The sequence below is a fragment of the Parambassis ranga genome, chromosome 2, assembly GCF_900634625.1.
Source record: "Parambassis ranga chromosome 2, fParRan2.1, whole genome shotgun sequence".
Taxonomy (NCBI): domain Eukaryota; kingdom Metazoa; phylum Chordata; class Actinopteri; family Ambassidae; genus Parambassis; species Parambassis ranga.
The window spans coordinates 38,580,929-38,608,435 of NC_041023.1; the positions used below are offsets into that span (position 1 = coordinate 38,580,929).

The 27,507-nt window shown below is 44.8% G+C and overlaps 1 protein-coding gene across 1 annotated transcript in view; it reads left to right on the plus strand.

Annotated features, from left to right (window-relative positions):
- Positions 1 to 755: 755 nt before the first annotated feature.
- unc80 (unc-80 homolog (C. elegans)) overlaps positions 756 to 27,507 on the plus strand; it is a 30,002-nt gene continuing 3,250 nt past the window's right edge. Inside the window, exons 1-61 of the mRNA XM_028395347.1 lie at positions 756 to 975; positions 1,291 to 1,339; positions 1,677 to 1,833; positions 2,344 to 2,684; positions 3,024 to 3,147; positions 3,237 to 3,301; positions 3,586 to 3,728; positions 6,153 to 6,426; positions 6,547 to 6,681; positions 6,781 to 6,997; positions 7,412 to 7,552; positions 8,187 to 8,455; positions 8,553 to 8,912; positions 8,995 to 9,126; positions 9,429 to 9,576; positions 10,491 to 10,541; positions 11,015 to 11,163; positions 11,658 to 11,821; positions 12,276 to 12,374; positions 12,538 to 12,752; positions 13,900 to 14,006; positions 14,090 to 14,183; positions 15,573 to 15,745; positions 15,855 to 16,067; positions 16,137 to 16,272; positions 16,387 to 16,520; positions 16,634 to 16,811; positions 16,897 to 17,106; positions 17,198 to 17,295; positions 17,400 to 17,603; positions 17,680 to 17,787; positions 18,013 to 18,151; positions 18,425 to 18,606; positions 18,684 to 18,815; positions 19,901 to 20,087; positions 20,208 to 20,339; positions 20,422 to 20,565; positions 20,744 to 20,844; positions 20,927 to 21,013; positions 21,089 to 21,272; positions 21,350 to 21,444; positions 21,523 to 21,612; positions 21,699 to 21,800; positions 21,895 to 22,075; positions 22,157 to 22,422; positions 22,515 to 22,649; positions 22,736 to 22,874; positions 22,999 to 23,095; positions 23,191 to 23,361; positions 23,433 to 23,525; positions 23,612 to 23,830; positions 24,079 to 24,279; positions 24,885 to 25,008; positions 25,086 to 25,211; positions 25,284 to 25,407; positions 25,481 to 25,687; positions 25,759 to 25,943; positions 26,024 to 26,189; positions 26,268 to 26,447; positions 26,530 to 26,677; positions 27,140 to 27,196. Coding sequence (XP_028251148.1) covers positions 884 to 975; positions 1,291 to 1,339; positions 1,677 to 1,833; positions 2,344 to 2,684; positions 3,024 to 3,147; positions 3,237 to 3,301; positions 3,586 to 3,728; positions 6,153 to 6,426; positions 6,547 to 6,681; positions 6,781 to 6,997; positions 7,412 to 7,552; positions 8,187 to 8,455; positions 8,553 to 8,912; positions 8,995 to 9,126; positions 9,429 to 9,576; positions 10,491 to 10,541; positions 11,015 to 11,163; positions 11,658 to 11,821; positions 12,276 to 12,374; positions 12,538 to 12,752; positions 13,900 to 14,006; positions 14,090 to 14,183; positions 15,573 to 15,745; positions 15,855 to 16,067; positions 16,137 to 16,272; positions 16,387 to 16,520; positions 16,634 to 16,811; positions 16,897 to 17,106; positions 17,198 to 17,295; positions 17,400 to 17,603; positions 17,680 to 17,787; positions 18,013 to 18,151; positions 18,425 to 18,606; positions 18,684 to 18,815; positions 19,901 to 20,087; positions 20,208 to 20,339; positions 20,422 to 20,565; positions 20,744 to 20,844; positions 20,927 to 21,013; positions 21,089 to 21,272; positions 21,350 to 21,444; positions 21,523 to 21,612; positions 21,699 to 21,800; positions 21,895 to 22,075; positions 22,157 to 22,422; positions 22,515 to 22,649; positions 22,736 to 22,874; positions 22,999 to 23,095; positions 23,191 to 23,361; positions 23,433 to 23,525; positions 23,612 to 23,830; positions 24,079 to 24,279; positions 24,885 to 25,008; positions 25,086 to 25,211; positions 25,284 to 25,407; positions 25,481 to 25,687; positions 25,759 to 25,943; positions 26,024 to 26,189; positions 26,268 to 26,447; positions 26,530 to 26,677; positions 27,140 to 27,196 — 9,374 coding nt within the window. The 5' untranslated portion in view covers positions 756 to 883. The remainder of the gene's footprint in view (positions 976 to 1,290; positions 1,340 to 1,676; positions 1,834 to 2,343; positions 2,685 to 3,023; positions 3,148 to 3,236; positions 3,302 to 3,585; positions 3,729 to 6,152; positions 6,427 to 6,546; positions 6,682 to 6,780; positions 6,998 to 7,411; positions 7,553 to 8,186; positions 8,456 to 8,552; positions 8,913 to 8,994; positions 9,127 to 9,428; positions 9,577 to 10,490; positions 10,542 to 11,014; positions 11,164 to 11,657; positions 11,822 to 12,275; positions 12,375 to 12,537; positions 12,753 to 13,899; positions 14,007 to 14,089; positions 14,184 to 15,572; positions 15,746 to 15,854; positions 16,068 to 16,136; positions 16,273 to 16,386; positions 16,521 to 16,633; positions 16,812 to 16,896; positions 17,107 to 17,197; positions 17,296 to 17,399; positions 17,604 to 17,679; positions 17,788 to 18,012; positions 18,152 to 18,424; positions 18,607 to 18,683; positions 18,816 to 19,900; positions 20,088 to 20,207; positions 20,340 to 20,421; positions 20,566 to 20,743; positions 20,845 to 20,926; positions 21,014 to 21,088; positions 21,273 to 21,349; positions 21,445 to 21,522; positions 21,613 to 21,698; positions 21,801 to 21,894; positions 22,076 to 22,156; positions 22,423 to 22,514; positions 22,650 to 22,735; positions 22,875 to 22,998; positions 23,096 to 23,190; positions 23,362 to 23,432; positions 23,526 to 23,611; positions 23,831 to 24,078; positions 24,280 to 24,884; positions 25,009 to 25,085; positions 25,212 to 25,283; positions 25,408 to 25,480; positions 25,688 to 25,758; positions 25,944 to 26,023; positions 26,190 to 26,267; positions 26,448 to 26,529; positions 26,678 to 27,139; positions 27,197 to 27,507) is intronic.

The following is a 27,507-nucleotide window of genomic DNA, read 5'->3' on the forward strand; positions in this document are numbered from 1 at the left end:
TTCCTGTCTGTTTCTGGTCTTTTTGTTCAGACTTAACGCAAGTGCTAAGCTAAGCTAACCATAGTTGGCGAGTACCGTACTTATATTTCACATAGGTATGGTTATAATTTAATTTACCTCAACAGGAAAGGTAATGACAACTAACTATAAGTAACTGCCAAAACGTATTGACTTAATACATCCAGTAATATCGCTGTTCGTTCTGACACAGCCATTACCTTACCTCCATTTTCTGCTTAATAATTTTATATTTTCTTACATTTGTTTAAACTCAGTGTGTCTTACTGCCTCTCTATTTATATGTGTAATAGTATTCATTGTAGCAGGTTGGTTGAAACTGTATTTGGTTTAGTTTTCCTTTAATGAACTTCCCATAGGTGTCAGGTTTACCCATTTAGCTCAACAACCTGTTGATCTGAATGGGGGGGATTATCCCTCATGTGTATACACCATTCATCTGTTTTCTGTTCTATACATGTTTGCCCTGTAATGCCACACACTGCAGAGGTTTGGCAAACATCTGGCTCAGCTGCACGCACTGCGTCTTTAAGCCCTCCGCCGATAAATTAGCACGCCGATCAACTGTCTCGGTCCGGTGAGGGAGGCGCTGAAATCAGAGCGCTCTCTCTCCCTCTCTCCTCCGTCTCCCCTTCTTCCATCCCCCCTCTGCTCTCTCTCTCTCTCTCTACTCTCTTCTCTCCCTTTCTATATCACTATTGCCGCCGATCGACACTTGCAGCCATTTTACGCAGGACTAACCCAATCATGTCGTGAGGGAAGCTCGCTGATCACCTGGGCAGAGCCAGCAGCAGCAGCAGCAGCCGCCGCCGCCGCGCTTCCCGGTGGTCGCACACAGGCAGTCGGGCAGGCAGGTCCAGCCAAAATGGTGAAGAGGAAAAGCCTGGATGAGAATGAGCCCGAGTGCGGGAAAGGAATACCGTTCCCTATACAGACCTTCTTATGGAGGCAAACCAGGTTAGTGTCAGTGGAAGCTGATAACAGGTGTTTGTCATTGCTGAAAACAAACAGGATTTGGCGTGGCACAGGAAAAAGGCACATTTCCTGATTATAATTCAATCCATGTCACTGTCAGTGCTTCCACTGAAATTGGTTTGCATGTTTTGCAGGGTGAATGCAATATGTATGATGTCGTATAGTAAATGTACATTGAAGAAAGGGCAGATAAACAGGGAATTGACTGCTAATATTTGTGCACAATGTGATGCACACTGATTTTTTATTAAGGAGATTTGATTGTGTAATCTACACATATCTCATCCTATGTTTCAGTGCATTTCTGCGTCCAAAGTTGGGTAAACAGTATGAAGCATCTTGTGTGGTAAGTCATTTCATAATGCCATGTGTATGATGAGATGAAATAATTCCCAGTAATCTGTTTTTACCTTAATGCACCTGCACATCACGTGAGCTCTTACATTTAGCAAATGAGTTTCCCCCTTGCTTCCTTCTATTACCCAGGAGCTAGGACTTTTGGAAACTCATATCCATAATGATGCTCGTCCAGATCCCCTTTGGATCTAAACAGAGCTGCCACTGTCTCTCCCAGAGGCATTTTCCTTGCTTGAAGCCATATGGGGCATTTAAATAGTCAAAGAAAGAGGCTTTTAGTCCCTAGCTGATGTCTCTTTTCTCCTTCTCTCTGGCTGCCTCCCCAGTCTTTTGAACGGGTGTTGGTTGAGAACAAGCTCCACGGGCTGTCGCCGGCCCTGTCAGAGGCCATACAGAGCATCTCCCGCTGGGAGCTGGTCCAGGCGGCCCTGCCTCATGTACTCCACTGCACCTCCATCTTGCTGTCTAACAGGAACAAGCTGGGTGAGGACACACAGGACACACGTTATCATGGCTTTAGGCATCGAGTTGACAGCCTCTTCCAGGTTACCCTCATTCAACAGAACACAAAGCAGATGTTCTTTCAGTAACTGGACAGATACAGAACAGTCTTGTTTTCATAACATGTCACAGCACAGTTTGATGGAAAGAACACAAGGAGATATCATGTTTATTTTTAAAAAAAGGTTTTCATGTTTGTAAAATATTAACAAAAAATATCATGCAATTTCCTAAAATGACCGAAATCAAAAGATATTCAGTTTAAAAGCATGCGAGAAAAAAGCAGCAAATCCTCTAATTTAATAAGCTGGAATCGGATAATGTTTGGATATTCTGTAAAAGGTCCATGACCTTTAGTAACACTTTTAGAAACTGTTAATCTGTAGTAAAAGTAAAAAGTATTATAAACCAAATAGTAGCTCTCTGTGCTGCCCTTCATCATCTTACTAAGTAGCATGCAACCTCAACCCGTAAACATTCGACCTCCACCAGGTCACCAGGACAAGCTAGGTGTGGCCGAGACCAAGTTGCTGCACACGCTGCACTGGATGCTGCTAGAGGCTGCGCAAGAGTGCAACCACGAACCCAGCTTGGGCCACGGATGGTCCGCGGGCAGCAGCAGCAGCGCCTTTCTCCAACCAGTAGGGAACCAGGGTTCCTCCCCAGGAGCGCCCGGCTCCTGTTCTGGCTCGGCCCTTGGTGGGTCAGGACCCCAGCACGGCAGCTCCTTGCTCGAGGAGGATGAGCACACTCGGACCAAACTGTTCCACAAGAGCATGGCCACAGTGGAGCTGTTTGTGTTCCTGTTTGCTCCACTCATTCATCGGATAAAGGTCTGTTCCTGCTTATACATTACTGCCATCAAATAGATTTTTAAAACAAACACATCCGTTTGTCCACCATACAAATGTGAATTTCCTTTTTTGAATAAATATTACGTGGCTTGTACCACACTCTCTCTTAGGGTCATTCTATATCTATTGATCGGTGTGTACAAACAGATCAAAGGTCAGGTTACAACACTCATGGGATTGCACTGTGATTCCCAGCTAAACAATGACTTACTGTTTTATCTAGTATCTAGTAATTGACTATGGTATAATAGTATTGCATCAGAGTCATGATAAAAAAAAAGTTTAAATAAAACTTTCAACATGTGACTTTTTTTAAAGGAGTCAGACCTTACTTTCCGATTGGCCAGTGGTTTGGTGATATGGCAGCCAATGTGGGAGCACCGTCAACCTGACATCCCTGCTTTCACTGCCCTCATCAGACCCGTCAGAAATATTGTAACAGGTGAAATGAAATCCCTATAAAAATTCCTTCAAGACATTATCAGTTGTAGTTGCTCGTAATTAAGTAATTTCCCATGCTTGTCTCAACAGCAAAGAGGAACTCCCCAGTCAACAACCAGTGCAGCCCCTGTGGATCTGGCAACCCGGGCCCCATGGTGAGCAAGCAATTTTAGCTCAGATCTTGTCAGTGTGTAACTCCCCTGTTGATTGAACATGTTCAGGCATAAGTCTGAGGCTTCTTCCACTCCCCATTTCAGCATTCCCTCTGGGGCCAGCTGCTAATATTCATTAGCACCAGCCATTCGGTTAGCCAGGGTCATGACAAAAGAACCTCACTCAACCTCAGAGCCTTTAATTATCAGGAAGCGTCTGCCTGTCTGCCATGATGCCTGGTAATCTACCCATCTGTAGTATCTGTCCATCTCTTCACTTCCCACAGGGCTTCCAGGTGGTTTGCGAAGCGGCCCAATCAGATTCCTCCTCCCCCGTGGCTGGAGAACAGAGCTGTCGTCGTGGTAACTCGGTGGATAAAGGTGGCCCTTCACAGCAACCCCCACCAGTCAAAGGCCCTTCCAAGAAAAAGTGAGCACTGTTATCCAGTTTGTAGGCTGTGAGGTAGTTAGAATTTGGCTGGGTCTCATTGATTTTTTTTAATTAAGGGGAGCTGTAGAGGCTTGGTGTTTAGAGACTCCTTTTTTCCTGTGAAAGCCACATAGTAATCGTTAGTTGGTCAAAAAATAGTTACATGTCGTGTGATGTAACCAGCTGTGGGTTCAAATTGTGCCGGATTGCAGTGATTTATAAGTGATCTCTGCTGACACAGAGCTGGTGCCATCATCTTGTTGATGGCTAAACATTTAGGCCTGTGGCACCGTCTGTCAAACACACTGACTGCACAGCACAGCTCGCTCCACTAGCTAGCGTATATGAATTTCCTGTGAAATGTCTTGCTCCAAGCACTACTGCCTCCTCTGTCGGCACACACATGCACAGAGCTCTTGTCTCACTTGAGCATTAGCAGACCCATCTGACATTTGCCCACATAACCAGGGTAATTATGCTGAAGTAATGTGCTACATGTCTAATGCTGGCACTGTCCCTGGCCTGGCATGACATCATCTGGCTTGATTTGGTCTGCCCACGGCAAGTCTGATATTCTTTGCCCTGTTTGACACAGACAAGGCAAGTTTGACTGGCTTCTCTGGCAGCTATTAACTTGTTAATTTAGCATGCTAACATAGAAGTGTTAACTTCTTAATCTGGTGATAATTTTAGTCACTATTGTAATCCTTAAAATTGTTAAAATCAAATATTTATCAGTCTTACAATTTGTACATTTAAAGTGCTATTGAATCCCATTAAATCCCACTAGGTGAAACCAAATTCACTCTAATAAACACTTCAACGTCTATATTCTGTACATCCTGAGTAGGTGTTTGGTAAGTTCATCATGGTAGGTCTGTCATGAACCTGAATCAGCCAACCAAGTGGGCTGAAAAAATTAGAGCACTGTGGGAGAGTGCGTCAAGAGGTTCATAAGCCATCCGTTGCTCATCTCGTCTCATTCTGACACACAAGTCTCTCCGGCTCTTCATGGGATCCCTCTGACAGCCAGCAACTGACTGAGAATCAAAATAAGCCTGTAACCCCCTCCCCCAGAACCAGTTATATCCTCACACACACGCCAAAGGGTTTTTGAGCAGTCACATGTTACTGCAGAAAGGGAGAGATTTATCCCCACTGTTTCTCTGCACTCACTCAACAATGAGAGATTAATTGCTCTTCTTCACATGTCATTGGTGGGAATAGTCAGCTGTTTGTAGGTTTGAAGGTTACTGCAGGAGCGGACAGAAAAGTGAGCATCTAAATGTAACACGTTCCAAGACAGATTTTTTTTATTTTTATTTTTTATTGGGAATGCAGTATTACATGAATACTTACACCAAGACAGAATTTTGACATATGAAATGATTTGACTGTTGACAATGTCAAGTTTTTGGATTCCTGCTTATGGATGCAAACTAAGCCATTTAAAATGCCGCTTGTATTTTTCTCACATTTCTGCTCCTTGCCCTCTTGTATGCATACCTCTGCGGAGATAAAAAAAAACAAAACACATTTCCGGCATCACAGGTCGTGTGATTAATGCAGCTTGCTCATCCTCTGGTGCCTGCAGTCCACGCCTTCTAAGAGCAACTGCTGATGCTGAAGCAGTTTCCATGGCAACCACTGGCTGCTGCATCTGCTAACCGCATGGAAGTCGGGGGCTGGGCTCTTGCCTCTGATGGCCTAGGGTGGCTGTCGTCACTCTGTCTCTATGGCAACTTAACACAACAGCAGCAGCAGGCAGGAGTGTGTGTATGTGTTTACTGGCTAGACAGTGAAACTTGATACAGCCTCCCTCTGCTGTCCGCTCTTAAAGTGATTCATGTAGATATCGACCATCTCTTCCTGCTCCATTTATTACAACAGCCAAGATTAAATGCCTTTTCTGTCACTCTCCCTCCCGCTGTTATGGTATCAATATGCTTCTCCACAGTTTGCAGCACTCTATACACTCCCAACTGCTGACCTTCATTCTAGCTTATTTATAGTGGACTCACGTAGGCTCCCTCTCTCCCTGCTGCTCACCCAATGATGCTGAAGGGGGACTTTGCCCTTGTTTACCATCCTCCTTTGATGCATTATTAATGAAGCAGTGTGGCGGGAGGTGATGACAGGCTAATATAACAGGAATAATTTAATATAGTGTAATTGTTGTTTTTGAAGTTGAGATGGTGTAACAGGCCTTTAGTTCTCTAATTTCTGTTGCATTTTGGCATTTTTACATTATCCCCCACTTATTACTTACTATCCTCCTACCTTAAATCAATTTGTGTCTTATTCTTATGTCCCTGCAATTCCACATTTGTGCCTTCCAGCTTTATTTTTATTGATGTTTTCCCCACTAACCAACCAGGACTGGTATCATGCAAAACCACCGTTGTCCTCTCCCTCTCCTTCCAGGACATCAGCCCCTGCAGGCCTGCCAGCATCTCTGGCCCAGCGAGCACGTTATGCCACTTACTTTGATGTGGCTGTGCTGCGCTGTCTGCTGCAGCCACACTGGACAGAAGAGGGTGTGCATTGGGCTTTGATGTTCTACCTGCAGCGCTTGAGGCAGATTCTGGAGGAGAGACCTGAACGACCCCCAGAAACCCTAGTGACACCCCTACCACGCCCACGCAGCAGCTCTATGGTAGCTGCAACACCCTCACTGGTCAACACTCACAAGACTCAGGTAGGGATGACTGTTCAAAACACTTTTTTTGTTGTGGTGGAGAAATCTCTCTGTTTTGTTTTGTTGTTGCATTAAGGTGCTCTTATGTAGTCTTTTGGATGACCTTTCTGTTTTCTGCAGGACATGAGTCTGAAGTGCAATGAAGAGGAAAAATCACTGAGCACAGAGACCTTTGCCAAGGTGTCTCTGACTAACTTGCGTCGACAGGCAGTGCCTGACCTGTCCTCTGACTTGGGCATGAACATCTTCAAGAAGGTTAGAGACAACATTCAAATATCTCTTTTGAACATGCTTAATTGTGGTTATCAGATTAAAACCAAGTAAGCTGACAGGATTCTACTGGTTCTATTTTAGTTTAAGAACAGGCGTGAAGACCGGGAGAGAAAGGGTTCCATCCCATTCCATCACACTGGAAAGAAGCGTCAGCGTCGGATGGGAGTGCCTTTCCTGCTGCATGAGGACCACCTGGATGTCTCCCCCACTCGTAGCACCTTCTCCTTCGGAAGCTTCTCAGGACTTGGTGATGACAGACGGGCTCTGGACCGCAGCGGCTGGCAGGCCACCATTATGGGTAAGCAGAATGATGCGCATCCCAAGAATAGATGGCATGTCACTGACTTCTTCTCCTTAAGCTTTGGTGAGTCAGAGGATTCAGTCTGGATCTGGCTGTCAGACTGTGAATTAGGTCACTTCATTAACACTCTTTTTTCTTATTAGCTCTCGCTGAAAAGTGTGATTAAAATTCGCTCAAGGCACAAATAGAGCTTTTATCCTCCAGAATTTTTAATGCCTTGTCTCTGTGAACTGACTTCTTTCACCATATTTTTATATATCCATTTAGCACTGCTCCTGCTTTTTAACTTTTTTCTTTACCTGAAATTTAAGCTTATGCACATTAAATTTCTATCCACAAGCATTCTCACAAGTGCTTATTTTAGAGATTTTGACCCAGAACATATTTACTATTGGTTGCATCACCTTCCAGGAAAATTCACACGGCGGGGCAGTACAGACACAGCTGCAGACGCCGACAGCCTGAGTGCCAAACACTCCCATTCCCACCACTCTCTGCTCCGAGACATGCCCGACCACTCCAACAGCCACAGCGACAACACAGTTAAAGAGGGTAAGGATGACAAAATGTGGTTGAAACAGCTAAGAACATGTCATGATTAAAAGACAATAGGTGAAAATAAGTTTAAAAAATTGAAAATATTTCACACAATAGACAATGGAATGTATCGGTCATAAACAAAGTCAACCAATAACAAAGTGCTGATCATGTTACAGTTCATCAGCCACAATAAAAAGAGAACAGATGCTGCTGCCCCCACTGAGGCCTGCCTAAATAGGACAGGATTATATAACACAAGTATTGTTATGACAATGCTAATTTACTCACAAATAACAGCACTGCTTGGCTTTAGACTACAGACTGCATCACAAGCAAGCTGTTGAGTTAAGCAAGGACAGAAGATAAATATTTATTTCTCTGTATTTTGTATGTGTGTCTGCAGAAAACACTCAAGAGCTTGAAGCAAGGCAACTGGACTTGTAGAGTCTGCTGCTCCTTTAAGCAGGTTCTTCAGAACCTGCTTAGTTTCCAAAGAGACATGTCAAGAAACTCTACAAGTCCAGTTGCCTTTTTTCAAGCTTAAATGAAAATAACCTAGATGACTGAAAATCTTTCTTGACATATTGCAGAAAACTTTATATCAGAAAACAACGTAGGCAAATATTCTTTGTTCTGTTGCCCCAAGTCCGATCTCAGATCTCCACCATCACCATGGCAGCATTCAATACAACAGTGGCATCCTTTAACGTGGGCTACGCTGACTTCTTTACCGAGCACATGAAGAAACTCTGCAACCCTGTGGCTGTGCCCGAAATGCCTGTGGAGCCTCTGGCATGTGCCAATCTGCCACGCAGTCTTACAGACTCCTGCATCAACTATTCATGCCTGGAAGAAGGGGAGAACATTGAAGGGACCAATAACTTTGTGCTAAAAAACGGAATGTTGGACCTCACTGTGAGTTCTACTTCACTATTTTTTTTTCTGGAGTTTTGGTATATTGTGACTTTTAATGTTGCTCACCCATTTTTCCTCTCCCCCTTTTGTATTCAAGGCTGTCTTGAGGGCTCTTTATGCTGTCCTCAGCCATGATATCAGTTCCAGGATCTGTGATGTGGCCCTCAACATTATTGACTGCCTACTGCAGCTGGGTGTGGTGCCTGGCATGGGCAAGAAGCTCTCCAAGCCTGACAACAAGGAGAACCAGGAGTCACGGGCGAAAGATGGGGCTGCTCAGGGCCTTGGAGGAGGTGCCCAAGGAGGTGGACCGATTGCAGGAGCAGGTGGAGATGGGGGCGGAGGCGGGGGAGGAGGTGGAGGAGGAGGAGGAGGAGGAGGAGGAGGGGGAAGTGGTGGAGGGAGTGGACAGGGGAGCAAGGATGATGTGAAAAATAACAAGGATAATGATAAAAAGGTTTGTTCAAACTGTATAGAAGTGTTTTCTTGAGCGTTGGAAATATTTAGATTAAAACATAAATCTCTGCATCCACGAACAGGAAGAGGGGTCTGGCCTCAGCACCCATCGCCTGGCATTAACCATGTTGATAAAGATAGTCAAGTCTCTGGGCTGCGCGTACGGCTGTGGTGAGGGCCACCGCGGGTTATCAGGAGATCGCCTCAGGATGCAGGTCAGACTTTATTTTTCTCAGCCTTAACTGATCCTCCAAAAATCAGACATCTTCTGCTGCTGACATGCGTTCAGTTTCTATTAATTATTTACTGTATTACTGTCTTGGGATCATAAAGGTTTTATGAAACTGAAATGAATCCTGAATCCTGGGTTGAGTCTCTATCTTTAGTAAAAATAATCACAGTTCTGCTTCAGTGCCGATCAATATGTTTTTTATTTTTAGAAGGAAAGAAAAAAAAATAAGCAGGCTGAAATGGAAAACTAGAGGGAAACCTAATATCCCAAATCTGCCCTTTTTAGGCCCAGAACTGCTTGACTAACCTGTACAAGCTGGACAAGATGCAGTTTCGCCAAACAATGCGCGAGTACGTCAACAAAGACTCCCTCAATAACATAGTGGACTTTCTGCATGCACTGCTGGGCTTCTGCATGGAGCCCATTACTGACAGTAAGTATGTGGTGAGTGTGTGAGTGGAATGCAGATCCTGGCACACAAAGACGAGTCATATGCGCTAACAATAAATTCAGAAATAGGGCGAAGAATGGTGTCGCACAGTAGGGCTGAAATTTAAAAGCCTTACATTCTAAGGTTTACAGCTTTGTAGGGCTGTAAACTATCTTCCAAACAGTGGACAGTTGTGCATGTGAGTATACTTAGATTTCCATAATGTCAAAATAAAATAATGGACATCAGTGCAGTCCAGTGCAATCAAATCACATTTAAAGGTCTAACATTATAGAAGACTATAACATACAACATGGTTGACAAAGCTGAATTGTTCTACTGCTATCTCACCCCGCACTTCGATTTTGCATTCCAGCGCTTTTTATATATCTGTTTTTTCCCTTCCTCCTTCCACTCGTCTCTGCTTGTTTGTGTCCCTTTTTGGTCGTCCTCCTTCTGCTGCCATCTTTTCCTTCTTTTTCCCTCCATCCACTTCAATGAGCCAAATCCTACCTTCCTTATTTCACTCATCCATTCTGTACACTTGCCAATCCAAAGCTTTGCCATTACATCTCTGCTCAATTGCAGTTTTATCGCTGAGCATTGAGACGCACTGTTTACACCAATTCAGTTTTGCACTAAAATGTGAAAATACCACACAAAACACTGTGCATTTGGCAAGCTACTGAACCGATGAGTGTTTTTAATTCTGAAAGTGAACAGGGCACCTTGTTTGATTTTTGGTGTGTGTGTGTTAATTTTTGTGCGTGCGTGTGTGTTAATTTTGAGCGTGGCAGTTCTTGTCTTGGGGTTCACCTCCTTCCGGAGGTGGGGTGCCAAGTCCTTTCTGGCACCGCCTACATGTCTGTGCTGGCCTGATGTCAATCAACTTGTGCCCCGCCTCTTTTCTCTTGCAGAGTACGGCAGTGCAGGTGAGAGGTCCAGGAGGGCGAAAAAAAGAAACATCGGTAGATACACATGATCAATGATTAATAATAAGTCAATAATAGTAGCAATAAGATGAATATACCTACCTGATCAGACCCTTCCCTAGGCACCGCTTTCAATGCTGCACCCCTCACTCTGTCCGAAAGTGACAAACTCGCCTGCAACTCCAAAATAAAAACTTGAATGGTCAAATCTGGCTTGTATGTAATCCGTAAATTTCATTTTAACTGGAACATGAGAACAAGTCCCCTACTTAATTATTTTAAAGCAGGCCTTAGTCACTTGCATGTATTCTTATTCCCTACCCAGAATCCTTTTCAGTTTTGCATATGCTTTATGAACCCCTTTCCTTTGCCCTACCTACCCCCACTTCCCCTCCCTGTTGTATGGGCTCAGTGTTTTATATCAAGCTGTTCAGCTGTCAGTAATGTTCTCCCCCTGATGACTAAGCCACCTCCTGTATGATCCGTGGTCTCTCCTGCGTCCCTTCCAGACAAGGCGGGCTTTGGGAACAACTTCACCACGGGAGACAACAAATCCGTGGCCCAGAACATGGAGGCGGTGGTGGTGGGCTGCATGTTCAAGTCCCTCATCACCCGCTGCGCCTCAACCACACACGAGCTGCACAGCCCTGAAAACCTGGTGAGTGGTGTGTGAAATCATCTGTCCATCTGCCGCTCTCTGCCTGCTTTTTTTTAGCTTCCGGCAGCTGAGTTAATAATGACTCATGTTGTGCTGGGCCAACAAAAATATTACCTTTTAGCTTTTTGGTACTGCTTTGTCATATAATGCCCATCTGACTGGAAAAAAAGTGTAGTAATACTCACACAATTTTAATATAATAGGTAATATATTATTAACAAATAGTCACAGTTTTAAATTCACTGAAAAACCATTGCCTCTCTGTGATGCCTAGAACGCCTCAAGACTGGCGTGACTAGCTTACATTGGCAGAAGATGACACAATTTTCAAGGCATGGCACAGAATCAGAGGCCACCCACTCACAAGCTGGAGCTGGTGCCTTGACAAACTTTGGCATGCTCTCCATGCACATTCACTGTTTGCACGCATACACAGCCTGATTCTTCTCACTTCCCTCACTCTCACTTTTTTTTGTCACCCTGTCCATTCCCAGGGTCTGTACTGTGACATCCGCCAGCTGGTACAGTTTATTAAGGAGGCGCATGGGAATGTTTTCCGCCGGGTGGCACTGAGTGCGCTCCTGGACAGCGCAGAGAAGGTCACGGCCACCAAGAAACCTGAAGAAAAGGAGGATACCAAACAACCAGGACCCAGGAGGTACTGTACAGGCCAATCAGTGGCCTGGAAACGGTTAAATTACTGTACAGTTACCGAGTCTTTTAGCACCAGAACACTTTCATCCACACTCCCTAAAACAATTTAGAGCCCTGCTTCTCATCAGTGCTTGACTTTTTATTTATTTATTTTTTCATTTTTTCTGGCTTGTCTGCATCTGTTTTTCTGGCTCGAATGGCTGATTGTATGTTCTTAGTCACATGACAGAAACTACCAGTAACTTTTATTTTATCTCTTAGTTTAAAGGAATTAAAATTGCCATTGGTAATTTCTAGCTCTCTAGTGGCACTGTATCTTTAGTCCTCTGCAAGTACAAGAGGAGCCTTATATCCAAGGCCGCATTTATATTTGGACCTCACTTACAGGATGGTAAGGGTTAGTTGACTGGCCTGAGCACTCTGTCTGTGTGTCGGGGTATGTGTATGTGTGTGCGCAGGTCAGAGGCAGGTGTGTCCGGGGACAAGGGTCAGGTGTCCAGTGCTGCAGATGAGTGTCGTAGCTACATCTCCAGCAGACCCCCCCAGACACCCGAACAGTGAGTGTCCACTTGGCAGCTCCTCCATATAGCACCATCTACTGTATGTCCACCCCAGCTGCCATTTTTCTGCTCAACTTAGGACAGCTTCTTCCCCTTGAAATACGATTGGCACATCAAGAAAACATCAAACAAATCCTTCCTGTTTTTCCTGTTTCTCCAGTGATGAACAGATCCCTGGTGCTCTCCTGGGCAGGAAGGACTTCTGGAGGAAGATGTTCAAGTCGCAGAGTGCAGCTAGTGACACCAGCAGCCAGTCAGAGCAGGACACTTCGGAGTGCACCACCGCACACTCAGGCACTACCACCGACCGACGCTCTCGATCCAGATCACGACGCATTTCACTTCGCAAGAAACTGAAGCTGCCCATAGGTAAGTGTAGTTATTGTTTAATTATTTAAAGAATACATTTTTTACATAAAAATATACATTTAAATTGTTAATCTGTGCCATTATGCAACATTCACATTTTCATGACCATATCACATTGCTGTCACTTTAAAATTCACTCTAACATGATGTCTTTTGTATGTCCAACATTCTACAACATTGCCCTGTTTTGAGGCCAGTTCACTTCATCTCTTTGGTCTGTTCTGTGTTCCTTTTTGTGCCTCAGCATGCCGTGGGACTGTTCGCCTACCACTCACTCTCTCTGTCTTACGTATGTGGATGTGAAACCATCTTCATACAGTGTTGTGTGTCACGTCTGTCTGTGTTCACCCAGTGCGCACCGTGTTCCAGACCTGTGTCATTATCGTATTTGCAAATTTGTGTCAGATGCAAAGATGGTGCATGTTTGTAGTCAGACCAAGTCAGCTGTTTATTACAGTAATCTCAAAACTGTAAAACATGGATCCACATATAATAGTAAGATATGTTCAAGATTCACAGCTTGAACACATGTACGCATATGTAAGATTTTAGGTCTATATGAATTACATACATATATGGTACATGCTGCATTTAAGTGGTGCTGGAAGACTGGAATATTAGGGCTTGGATGTGTGGATTTATTTGCAATTACAGTGGGAAAGACTCATACTTTAACTATACTGAACTATACTCGTTATAGTTTAAATAAGCCACAAGTCCATGGAGGATAATTAGTTACATTGACTTTTAAATAAAAAAATATTATCCTTCCAGTGAGGGTTATTTCTATTATGGTGAGAAAACACACAGACATAAAATTATTATTATTTATTATTATTATTATTATTATTTAAAAGCTTAATAATTAATTAAATAATAATTGCTGTTAACTTCTCTGAACATACTGTGAAAGTATATTTGCAAATACCACTTGCAATTAAAAAAGTCACTTTTTTGAATGAAACCTTGGTCTGTGTATCTTTGACTCCCTGAATGTGTGTCTGTACAATAACAATGAGTGAATTCTCTTCACATATACCCAGTAGTTCTTCACCCTTGTTGGTGTGCATGTATGCCCAGTGTGTTCAGTACATTCATGGCCTGACATGCATTGGTTGTTTATGGTCATTTTGTCAAATGTACATGTCTCCAGGTAACTGGTTGAAGCGGTCTTCTCTTTCTGGACTGACTGACGGTGTTGAGGACCTGTTGGATATCAGCTCAGTGGATCGACTCTCCTTTATTCGTCAGAGTTCAAAGGTCAGCTACACAGTCTGCTCACTTCCACAGAGACAAATGTCAGAATTATTAATAACAATTTTGTGTTTATGTCTGAATGTCAGGTGAAGTTCACCAGTGCAGTGAAGCTGTCCGAAGGAGGCGCAGCCGGGCCGGAGTATGGCAGAGACGAGGAAGAGAATTTCTTCAAGCGGCTCGGTAAATGGAGGTCTGGCAGGAGGAATCCATCCAAGCTTCACCACACAGAAGAGAAAGATGGTAGACCTCCCCCACCCTGGGGTGCCCCCTCGCCCACCCCACGTCCCCATCGTCCTTTGTCTTTTTTCCCTTTCTCTCTTTCTCTCTTCCTGTCTCCCGTCACTGTTTGTCCAGTGTCGTGTCGTGTCTTGTCCGCCTCACAAGTCGTGGTCTGTTCTCCATTTGCGCTGTGCCGGATAGCTGCTTGCTACACTCTGTTAACCTGAATATGTTATTTTCAAACCATCGGAGTGTCGGTGTAAACAAAAAGTTAATGGACAACAGTGCAGTGATGGCACTAAAGTTTGCTCATAAGGGCTTGAAACTGTATGTTTAGAAAATGTACTGCAATCCTGTATCTTAGTGTAGTGCTCTTGAACAATGGACACCATGGTACGATACACTACATACATAGTGTGTTACATCTCTTTAGTAAGTTTATATAAAATTACAATATGTATGCTGATGTGAGGTTATCTAACTACACCCAAATCAAGCCATTCGTGCAGTCACTGCAGTGTTTTTCTCTGACTTGGACAAGATTGTGGAGCAGTTTGCAGTAAAAGTCACAAAGCCAGACATTCAGATGTGTTGAAAATCACATTTTTTGTTGGAGTGGACTTAAATGTCGTCTCTCCAGTTGCTGCCTAAATTTCTCCTCCTTTCTCAGGAGAACCAAAATTCCTCCTGTACTGTAGCTGTTGTCTTCATTTCCTTCTCTCCAACTGTGCACGTCCCGTTCCTTTCCACATTGAACCCACTCCTCTTCCTTTCACTTGGAGTCGAGTGGAAAGGCAGTGTGTGACAACTCATATCAATTAAACCATCTTTCTGCTGTAGAGCAAATTTCTGTGCTACGTCAAGCATGAAGCTGTGCTCTCTCCGTCTCTTCTGTGGTGACGTCTGGTGGTATTTTCTGGTGCCTGAGTTTCAATGAAGTGATAAAAACAGAATGGTACAGCTTTCTTCTGTGTGGCTGTGGTTACACTTGTCATGACAATGTGATTTATTATATCCTTTCATAAGAATACATTAAACGACATGACTAAAGATGTCATTTGTTTCTTTCTCACAGCTTTCTGTACAGTAATGTTGTTGCTTCCTTGAGAGGCAAGATTGTAAAATTGAAAATTCAAGTGTAACTTCTGCCAGTGGCTATGTGTCATTTCTCACTCAGCTTCATATGTTGGTGGCTCTTTAGTTTATTTTGTTAAATGTTCTGGATGGTGACGTTGCTTCATGCAATGTCTATGTGTAATCATAACTGTACAAAAAAGAAAATCTCTTCATTTGTTCTATTATACTCTTCTCTCTCTCTCTCTCTCTCTCTCTCTCTATCTTGTCCTCCAGGACCTCATGGCTTCCAGGAGCGTCTAGCAGCGAGTCAGGAGGCCATGAAGAACAAGAATGTGGTAAATTTGGGTGCCATCCGACAGGGTATGAAACGCTTCCAGTTTCTCCTGAACTGCTGTGAGCCTGGAACCATACCTGATGCCTCCATTCTTGCTGCTGCTCTGGACCTGGTATGTTTCAGTTTAGGGTGGTACTTTTAAAAACAACTGGTACTGAAAGGATTTCAGAGCATTTCTCATTGTTCAAACAATATTTTTTTTTACTTCCTGGGTCCTCTAGGAAGCTCCAGTTGTAGCGCGGGCTTCTCTTTTTCTTGAATGCGCCCGATTTGTCCACCGCTGTAATCGTGGCAACTGGCCAGAATGGATGAAGGGCCATCATGTAAATATCACCAAGAGAGGCCTATCCAGGGGCAGATCACCGATCGTGGGCAACAAAAGGAACCAGAAACTTCAGTGGAACGCGGCCAAACATTTCTGCCAGTGGGGAGATGTGAGTTTACAGATTATTAATGTTGACATTTAATAACACTGCTTCATTAATTGTGTTTAATCTATTCAGGCAATAGGCACAAGGCTCAGTGAACTCTGTCACTTGGATAGCGAGAGCCCTGCCAACATCCTGGGCTACATTTATGATGAAGAGACCAAACGGAGAATGAGAAAAGAAGATGAGGAAGAGGATTACCTAGATGATAGTAAGTCAAAGGAACTAATTTAGGTCAAACATATATATATTTACACATACATTTTAATTTTAAAAATTGTTTGACTCATCTATTGTTTCTAAAATGTCGATTCTGACCCTAAAGATACGGTCAACCCAACAAAATGTGGCTGCCCCTTTGCTCTAAAAATGGCCGCGTGCCAGTTGTTGTTGGAAATCACAACGTTTCTGCGAGAGACTTTTCCCTGCTTGCCACGACCACGCACTGAGCCTCTTGTGGTCAGTAAATATCCATTTGTAATCAGGAAACCTCAATTAATATAAATGGATTGAAAGTGTTTACAAATAAACTACCTAATATGAAGTGTATAAGGCTCACATGTTTACTGTAGGATCTGGACAGCTGCCGGCTGCGTCTAGACCCAGAACTTGGTCGCCATCGCTACGAGAGGAAGATCAGCTTTGCAGGCATCCTTGATGACGAAGATGGACATGATTCCCTCAACAGCAGCAGCCACACTCTGAAGTCTGACACCACCTGCGATGATAAAAAGACTCAGGAGGCTCAAGGTGAATCATCCACGGTGTCCTTGGTTTGTCAGTTGTCTGTTTGCTCATGAGTATAACAAATAGTCTCTCCCTCCTATTTCTCCAGCACCCATCCGGAAGATTCGTATCGGAGGCTCGCGGTTGCTTCAGATCAAAGGCGCCCGCAGTTTCCGTGTGAAGAAGGGCGGCTCCCTGTCCTCAATACGTCGGGCTGGCAGCCTGAAGAGCACCAAGATGTCTCGGCAGGACTCAGAGTCTGAGAATGAAGAAGGGCTGCTGTCACAGACCCACAGCAGGGACACTGTTACTGACATTGGTAAGACATGCATACATTTGTATATATTCACTCTGAAATAAATGTATCAGAGTAAACTTATACATAGTTGTATTATTGTGGAATGTTGTAGGTAGTCCATTCAGCACCAGTGAACCCAGCATTGGGCCAGAGGGTCAGAGCACAGGAGGAGCAGAGGACAACTACCACCGTAACATGTCTTGGCTCCATGTATGTCTACCAGCATGTGTGAATATTGTGTGTGTGAGTGTGTGTTATCCCTCTTACACACCGACTTAGCCTCCTCTCTCTTCTTTCTTTCTCTCTCGGCACAGGTTATGATCCTGCTGTGCAACCAGCAGAGCTTCATCTGTACACATATAGACTTCTGCCACCCACGCTGCTACCAGCACCACAGCCGCTCCTGTGCCCGTCTGGTGCGTGCCATCAAGCTAGTGTATGGAGAGACGGTGGACAGCTTGAGAGAGGACAGCGCCTCCTCTGGTATCATCGGAGGGCGTGCAAAGAAAAACAAAGAGGTGCATTTCCTGTTTTTTTTTTCATTTTGGGCTGGGCTTTTTTCTTGGTGGTTTTTAAAAACCCCTTTGCCTTTAGTGTTCAGACAAGTCTTGCCTGAGGACCCCGTCTATGAAGAGAAGACCCACTGACTCCAACACAGAAGGGAAGAAGGACACGGGAATGCTCAAGTACATTCGCAACCAGGTAAATTAGAGGGATCACTGTTGGAACTGAGGTGATTCCTTTGCTTAACCGTCCTACAGGCCTCCCACATTTTACAAGTATAGGCTTCCATTAAAATAGCTCTCTAAGCTGACAGATTTACTTCTTTCACTGGAAGCCTCAGTGTGACAGTACAGTAGAGGTGAATAAACCACACACCACTGCCTGACAGTGGGGATTCTTGTTTTTATTTCTTGTTTCTGTTAGGTGATGAGCTTGTCTCCAGCTCCTCTTTCTCTGCTGATCAAGGCAGCCCCCATCTTGACTGACGACATGTATGGAGACATCCAGCCTGCAGCCTGGGAACTCTTGCTCAGCGTGGATGAACATATGGCAGCTGCTGCTGGTAAGTCGGCCACCTCTGTAGATTTTTGGGCCGTCACAGTGTAAAAATGTTTTTAACCATCACAATTTCCTTAAATTAAATTCTCATTTCCTTTTTCTTTTTGCTTTAAATCACAATCAACCTTTCTCTGTCTCATTTTGGCATCCTTTCCTCTCTCTTAATCACTCTGTTGCCCCCAACCACCTTCCTCTTTCCTGCCCTTTTCATCTCTTTTCCTCTCATCTTTGCTCTATTCATTTCTGTCTCTCCTTGCCCTCTCCTTTTCCCCTCCAGCTGCCATGTTCCTTCTGTGCGCGGTAAAGGTCCCTGACGCGGTGACCGAAATGATGATGGCAGAGTTCCAGCACCTGGAAGCCTGCCAGCGCATCAACTCCATCCTGAAGTTTTACACACTGTGGCGTTTCCGCTACCAGGTGTGGCCTCGCATGGAGGAAGGAGCCCAGCAGATCTTTAAGGTATACAACAATAATAATATGACAGACTAATTTCGTGACCCTAGTATTTGTCTTATATAATTTGTGTTTTCTTTCAGATTCCTCCACCCAGCATCAACTTTACTCTGCCATCTCCAATACTGGGCATGCCCTGTGTCCCCATATTCGACCCTCCTTGGGTGCCCCAGAACACTGGCAGTGTGCAGGACCCAATCAATGAAGACCAATCTGTAAGTTGTCTAATATGCATAGATTTACTAGTCAAGATATAACACAACACATAGACAACAAGTATCACTAAACACCTCTGTTTGGAGTTCAGTGACAGTTTTGTTACTGTAATGTTGTAATTGTGGATATTTTATTTTGAAAGCTTTCTAGCTTTCACGTTTAAACTGCTTCAAATACATTTGTTATTGCAATGTGAATAATGTGGACGCATGAAATTTCGATAGAAGATGTCTTGGTGTCTTCTCGTACTTTTTTGACCTTTTTTTCTTAAAAAAAACATGATTATCAAAATATAATTTAAAGATTTTGATGACAACCTGCGAGCACATGTTATATGATTTATCTATCGACTGTCTTTGTTTTTAGTACCCCACATTAATTCAGTCAGTCCATGCCATAGTAAGTTGGTATTTCTGTCCAGATGTTTGTGCTGATGCATCTTGTTACGTCAGATCATTAATTAAATAATAACAGGAGGGGGAAACTCCATTGGGGAGCTGTAGGTTTTCATCATGGACCTGAAGCTGTTGGGAGTTTCATTTGGATAGCTGCATCGTGACTTAAAAAGTGGTCTAGCAAAAAATAACAGCATGCATCGGACATACAGACATTTTGTGTGTTTCGTGCCGTTGATGCATGGTCATTGGATGAGAATGACTTTGCCGTGTATGTTTTTTCACATCATGCCTACTTCGATATGTACATGTATGAGCACTTGTATGGAAGCTGTGAGGCATTTACTGTGCACAAGATACAGTAAATTCTCCATATCCCAGTCTGACTATACATTTATTTGTGCCACAATTTGTCATGATTGAAACCGTCCCTATTCAATACTTGTTCATCACAAAGCTCAGGATGGCATTGCAGCATGAGATCGGTGTGCTGGAGGAGAGTTACTGTATTATTGTGTTGTCAGGTCATTTCACACATGTAACCATGAGCCTAGAGTAGCTGTGCACACACCTTCCTGACAATTTGTGCTTTACCTCATTCTGAATCTTCTATATGTCTACACCCGCTGTTCTTCCTCTCTGCTCTCTGATCCAATGCTGCCTTCCCAATACTGCTTCCTTCCTTCAAGAAATCCTTTTCTGCGCGGGCTGTGTCGCGCTCCCACCAGCGGGCCGAGCACATCCTGAAAAACCTGCAGCAAGAGGAAGAGAAGCGGCGGCTGGGCCGCGAGGCCAGCATCATCACCGCCATCCCTGTGGCTCAGGAGGCCTGTTACGAGCCTACATGCAGCCCACCACCAGAGCAGGAGGAGGAAGGTGGGCCTACCAAGAACACATGCACATAAATAAACACAGATGTCTCAGAAAGCTCTGTAGCCTGATAGCATGCTGTTTCCCTGTATCCACACTGGTTATGTTTGACATTGATCCTGCCAGCAGAAGAAGTGGTGAACCTGGCATCACGCCGCCTGTCTGTCAGCCCATCCTGTGCCTCTAGTAATTCCCACAGGAACTACTCCTTCCGCCGTGGCTCTGTGTGGTCAGTCCGCTCACTGGCTAGTGCTGAAGGTAAACAATCAAAATCCAGACGATGATGATTTTTTTGTATTTTGCCTTGTTGATTGTCAAACTTGTTTACGTTTTTTGCTAGACGAAGAAAATACAACAGAGCATACTCCTACACACCACATGCTACAGCCACCTCAAGCTGTCTTCCCAGCATGCATCTGTGCTGCCGTTCTGCCAATAGTACATCTCATGGAAGATGGGGATGTTAGAGAGGACGGCGTAGCTGGTACGGGACATTATATAAAAACAGATGTGCAGAATATATGCATTTGTATTCAACATTTTTGTATTCTAAAAATGACCATTTGTTAACCTTAAATATGGCTTCTAGTGTGCACATCTATTTAAAGGAATGTGTAAATACACTGAATACAGATGATGCTTTCTTTGGGGTTTTTATTCAGTGAGTGCTGTTGCCCAGCAAATCCTCTGGAACTGCCTGATTGAAGATCCAGCTTTGGTTCTCCGCCACTTCTTGGAAAAACTGACCGTTAGCAACCGACAGGTAGGCAGCTGACACTGGACAGTTAACATGCTGGCTTGGTTAATGATGATATGAGATGAGTTGCTTTTTGTTTTGATGCTAGGATGAGCTGATGTACATGCTGAGAAAGCTGCTGCTTAACATCGGAGATCTGCCTGCCCAGACCTCACATATCCTCTTTAACTACCTGGTGAGGCAACAAATAAGTTGTATATTTTTACTGTTTACCTTCATCCTTTAATTCTCGCAATCTCCATCCTCCTAGGTTGGACTGATCATGTATTTTGTGCGAACACCCTGTGAGTGGGGGATGGATGCTATCTCGGCTACTTTAACCTTCCTGTGGGAGGTGGTCGGCTATGTAGAGGGCCTCTTTTTTAAGGACCTGAAGCAGACCATGAAGAAAGAGCAGTGTGAGGTCAAACTGCTGGTCACTGCATCCATGCCAGGTAAATAATATAATTAATGCCAATTGTGATATTCTCGATTTAAACTAAAACAGTGCTGGTGAACTTTCTCTGTGCAGGAACCAAAACTTTGGTTGTGCATGGGCAGAATGAATGTGACATCCCAACACAGCTTCCAGTACATGAAGACACTCAGTTTGAAGCCCTACTTAAGGTTGGGACAGTAGTTTACATTTATAATAAAACTAAGTACTGGTTATTTTAAACATTTGTGATGTCTCCTTTTCTCCAGGAATGTCTTGAATTTTTCAACATTCCCGAGGCCAGATCAGCTCACTACTTCCTCATGGACAAACGATGGAACCTGATTCATTATTCTAAGGTAGGAAACTTCTAAGGTCTGAAATTCTCAATAATCATTTATCAATGATATAAGGCCAATCAGCGTTTTATTCACCTCTCCTTTAGACATACGTAAGAGACATCTACCCCTTTCGGAGGTCTGTTTCTCCTCAGCTCAACCTGGTTCACATGCTGCCTGAGAAAGGACAGGAGCTCATCCAGAAACAGGTAATAGTAATGCAAATGAACCCCTTTGGAGATAAACAATCAGATCCTACAGTGGTAAAAACAAAGTTTCTTTTTCTACATAATATCTTTCTAGGTGTTTTCACGTAAGCTCGAGGAGGTTGGTCGAGTCCTCTTCCTCATTTCCCTCACACAGCACATGCCAGCTGTGCACAAGCAATCCCACGTGTCCTTGCTGCAGGAAGACCTGCTTCGCCTTCCCTCTTTCCCACGCACTGCTATCGATGCTGAGTTCTCCCTCTTTAATGAGCCACAGGGTGAGACAAACTCCAGCTGTATCTTCTGACAGTTAAATGAACACCACTACAGTTTTAATGTGAAGTCTTTTCCCCTCACAGGTAAGGAGCTGTTCGGTCTGGACACCCTCCACAAGGTCCTGTGGATCAAGCTGCTGGAGGAAATGTTTCTGGGCATGCCCAGTGAGTACCCATGGGGTGACGAGATGATGCTGTTCCTCAATGTCTTCAACGGGGCGCTGCTACTGCACCCAGAGGACAGTGCTCTTCTCAGGCAGTACACAGCAACTGCCATCAACACTGCTGTTCACTTCAACCACCTTTTCTCCTTGAGTGGCTACCAGTGGATTCTGCCCACCATGCTGCAGGTATATATGCCTGTGTGCTACCATACATGCCTCCCTCCTTAGTCACAAACTGGCCTCTTTAAGAATGTCTCCTCTCTGTTCTGTTGTGACAGGTCTATGCTGACTACGAGAGCAATCCTTTGCTGAGGCAGGGCATTGAGTTTAGCTGCCGGCAGTTCTATATCCTACACCGAAAACCCTTTATTCTGCAGCTGTTTGCCAGCGTTGCTCCACTGCTGGAGTTTACTGTAAGACATTTAACACCAAGTCTGAGGTAGATACATATTTTTATATTTCCGGGTGCAAACATTTTCTCTCCTCCGTCTCCTTTTAGACCAGCACCAGCACTGGCTTGTCTAAAGGAGTCTCAGCACAGTGTCTGTTCGACCTTCTGGTGTCACTGGAAGGTGAAACCCATGATGCCTTGGATGCTCTGGAGCTGGTCAAGGCAGAGAAACCTCTGCGCTCTCTTGGTAAAGTGCAGACTATATTAGAGTTGTTGAAGATTTATCTTCAAGAATTGTTTTTATCCTGCTAGTATGTTGTTAACTAGACTAGTTTTTAGCACCTTTCAGCTGTTACATGCTTACTTCACAGATTTCTGTTATGGCAATGAGGACTTGGCCTTTTCCATCAGTGAGGCCATCAAGCTGTGTGTCACTGTGGTAGCCTATGCCCCTGAATCATTCAGGAGGTGAGGAAAAATATCAAGGAGATTCTTTTCTTTCTCTCTTCTTTTATATTTCACTTTTGTGCAGTGTCCCTAATCTGCTACCCTTGTCTTTCCAGTCTACAGATGCTCATGGTGCTTGAAGCCTTGGTTCCCTGCTTCCTCCAAAAGCTGAAGAGCAACACGGTTACAATGGAGTCTGCTTCAGCTGCCAGGGATGAGATTGCAGCCATTGCTGCTCTAGCCACATCTCTTCAGGCCCTCCTCTACAGCTCAGAGGCCCTCACAAGGTTTGTCCTGCACAATTCACTGTTAACTAGATGTTTTTATTCATCATTAGTTAACATGGCCTCCTCTTCAGGCCTATGACGGCTCCACAGATGTCCCGCTGTGATCAGGGCCACAAGGGTGGCACTACAGCCAACCACACCATGTCAGGAGGGGTCAATACCAGGTCAGAGTCATACCATAATTTGTTGATTTATTCAGTTTTGTTCTGGCATCCAAAACTGATAATAGGTTTGTGTGCTTTGTTTCCAGGGACAACCTACACCTACTGGAGGAGGGCCAAGGCATGCCAAGGGAGGAACTGGATGAGCGCATTGCCCGGGAGGAGTTCCGCCGGCCACGGGAATCCCTTTTAAACATCTGCACAGAGTTTTACAAACACTGTGGACCACGACTCAAAATCCTGCAGAATGTTGCAGGAGAGCCACGGGTCATAGCTCTGGAATTGCTGGACATCAAATCCCACATGAGGTGATCAACAGAGACAGATGAGGACTGGATGAAGACATCTCAGTATTAATTCTGAAATGAAGCAGTTCTGGATTTTTTTTCATCTAATTTCAATGCAAGGCTTCTAATAATGTTTTAGTCTCTTAAATGGTGAAGTTGATATTATATACAGAGATTTCTTAGTGGGGAAGGGAATAGAAAATATGAAAGAAAACAAAATGAAAGCTGCTCAGATTTCTTTCTTAGCATTGAAATTGTGTCTGTCCCAGGCTGGCTGAAATTGCCCATGCCCTGCTGAAGCTGGCTCCCTATGACACCCTGACCATGGAGAGCCGAGGACTCCGGCGCTACATCATGGAAATGCTGCCAATCACTGACTGGTCATCGGAGGCCGTCCGGCCCGCCCTTATCCTCATACTCAAAAGGCTGGACCGCATGTTCAACAAAATCCACAAGATGCCAACGCTCAGGTGCGCTCGCCCACAGGCATTATGCACCAGGTCTGTTGATCCCTCTTCTTTCTGTGTCTCCCTGTGAGTGTATCGTGCTGTGCCGGTGCCATGGTGTGTACAGTAGATAGACGGCTTCTTGGCACTGTTCTGTAGCGCTGCCTCCGTGGTTGCTGTACCGTAAGTGCTGCTGTGGTGTGTTTTTGTGCAGGCAGATGTGGGGTGAGACGAGTGTGTACTAACAACGGATAACTGGCGGTGTCTTCTCAAAGCTGCATCCGGTCTTGTGCCATGAAAGACTAAACATGACAGATATTTTAGTCTCTTGCTGCCTTCCAGTATTTCTTCCTTTTTGTGTTTTATCTTCTGTGACACAAGAGTGGGCACAGCCAGCTAAAAGGGAACACTTGTCTGATGTGTGCGTGTTCACACTAAGATCTGTTGCTGCGGTGTTTAGCTGGTTTTGTGAGCTTTGCAACCTTTGGTGTCAGTTTAAACAAATTATAAAGTTTATGTGAGGAGGTTTATTAATAAGGTTTTATACAGTTAATGTAATGATGAAAACTCTAAAAAGAAAATAAATTTCTTTTATACTGCTGTGGGCTGGTGTATGGTGCGTTTTACAGGAGACAGGTGGAGTGGGAGGCAGCCAGCAGCCTTATCGAGGGGATCTGCCTCACCCTGCAGCGCCAGCCAATCATCTCTTTTCTCCCTCACCTCCGCTCGTTGATCAACGTTTGCGTCAACCTGGTACTGATTCACACAGGATGTGAGGAAAAGGGCTAATTCCTGAGTATTTTTTTAAGCTTTTATTGGTGTGTTTTCAGGTGATGGGTGTGGTTGGTCCCTCCAGTGTAGCAGATGGGCTCCCTCTGCTCCACCTCAGCCCCTACCTGTCTCCACCACTCCCTTTCAGCACAGCAGTGGTGCGACTCGTTGCTTTGCAGATACAGGTACAGAAGCGTCCTTCGTTGATCTGACATTAATCGCTTACATATACTCACTTGTGCTTTCCCCCATTTCAGGCCTTAAAGGATGACTTTCCTTTGAGTCATGTGATCTCACCTTTCACCAATCAGGAAAGGCGGGAAGGGATGCTTCTTAACCTGCTTATTCCCTTTGTACTGACTGTGGGGTCTGGAAGCAAAGGTGTTCTTAAATATCCAAAATGTAAGTGCATGGTTGCCTCTTTCCTAAAACGCTGTGTGTTTTCCCTTTGCAGACAGCCCTCACCTTGAGCAGCCGGAGATCTTCCTCCTCTTGCAGACTGTCATCAACATCCTCCTGCCTCCTCGAATCATCTCCACCTCCCGAACCAAGAATTTCATGCTTGATGCATCTCCAGCTCACTGCTCCACCCCGGGCGACACAGGGAAGGATCTTCGCAGAGAGGGATTAGCAGAGTCCACCAGCCAGGCTGCATATCTGGGTATGAATGATGAGTGACTGCATTTTAAGCTTCCTATCACTTTTCTACCCTCATCCTCTTCCCTCCTGCAGCCCTGAAGGTGGTGTTGGTTTGCTTCGAGCGCTCGCTGGGAAACCAGTGGTACCGGCTGAGCCTGCAAGTGAAGGAGATGGCTTTGAGGAAGGTGGGCGGCTTGGCCTTCTGGGACTTCATTGACTTCATTGTCCGAACTCGCATCCCTATTTTTGTCCTGCTGAGGCCCTTTATACAGTGCAAGGTAAAGGACCTGAGACCATAGTTTCTAGTTGTTTCATTCTGCTTACTTTCACCATTCTGACTCATATGTGTGATTTCTAGCTGCTGACTCAACCAGCTGACTCCCAGGAGGAGATCACAGCACGTCACCACATTGCTGACCAGCTGGAGCGCCGCTTCATCCCACGACCTCTCTGCAAGAGCTCCCTCTTTGCAGAGTTCAACAACGAGCTCAAGATCCTCAAAGAAGCTGTGCACAGCGGCTCTGGTCAGATACATTCATTTTTTTCCTCCGTGCCTATTAGTCCTCTTCTTAATGCCTGGTGTTTGTGTTCCCTCCATACAGCATACCAAGGCAAGACATCTATCAGCACTGTGGGCACCTCCACATCGGCCTACCGCCTCAGTTTAGCCACAATGTCGCGCTCCAACACCGGCACCGGCACGGTTTGGGAGCAGGACAGCCAACCATCACGCCAGCCCTCACAAGACACGCTCAGCCGCACCGATGAGGACGACGAAGAGAGTCAGAAACACTTCACTCTTAGCTGATTTTCACATTTTTAAAATTTAATTCAAGTCACTGTCTATTCTTTTCCTCCCTCTAGATGACTCCATAAGTATCCCCAGCGTGGTTAGTGAGCATGAGGCATTTTTGCCCAGGGTAATGTCGCAGCGGCGCTTCTCCAGCCACGCCACAGGCTCGGCTGCCTTGCAGCCCGAGGCTCCCCGCGCCACTATGCTACCAAGCCACAGGTAGCGTTAGCAACGCACACACAGATATAGTAGAAGTAGCAAATATCAATCCTCTGTTATATCTGACTATGCAGCATCTTTTCCTCAGTTAGAAACAAAATAGAAAAATTCACACGTAAATAATCTCACTTGGTGAAACCTGGTATGTATTTGAAGTAAACATCTTTATTGTTCATTTGATTACTTTATTGTTTATAAATGTAGCATGAAGAATTATAATCAGTCATATCCCACAACCACATGCACATTTTTCTGTGTAATATCTCTGTTGATTTATAATGTTTTTTACTCAGCAGCCTCAGGGCAGCTTTGTGAAGTAGATTAGCAATCTTGGTAAGAATGTTGTGGTAAGAGCAGACGCCCTGCCTTCGACACCCCTTTAAAGAAGGGGCTCAGGGTGGTGATGGATCTCAACTACTCTCCCTAAACTCCCATTCTCCCACTTCGCCCCCCTTTTTACAGTGAACCCAATGTGCTAGATGAGTCCCAAGGCCTTCTGCAGGAGGGTAACCTCTCTAGGTACAGTGGCCCTCTTTGTGTGTGTGTCCCCGTTGGTGCATTCTTGCATCTGTCCGCCACAGGGAGGGGCATCGCCTCGGGGACGGCCTCCTCTACTGGCCGCCTCGCCGTTGATCACTCATTCGCATCCAGTCAAATCGCCTTTGGCCAGTCACACCTCCCCTTCCCCCTCCCCTTACCTGTCTCTTTCTTTTTCTGTGTGGGTCCAGTGTGCCTTGTCTCTATCTCCTACCTCCCTCTCACTTCCTTTTGAGCTCCACACTGACCCTCATCTTCTCAGCTCATCTGCTGTGCTGTCCTAACCAGGCCCC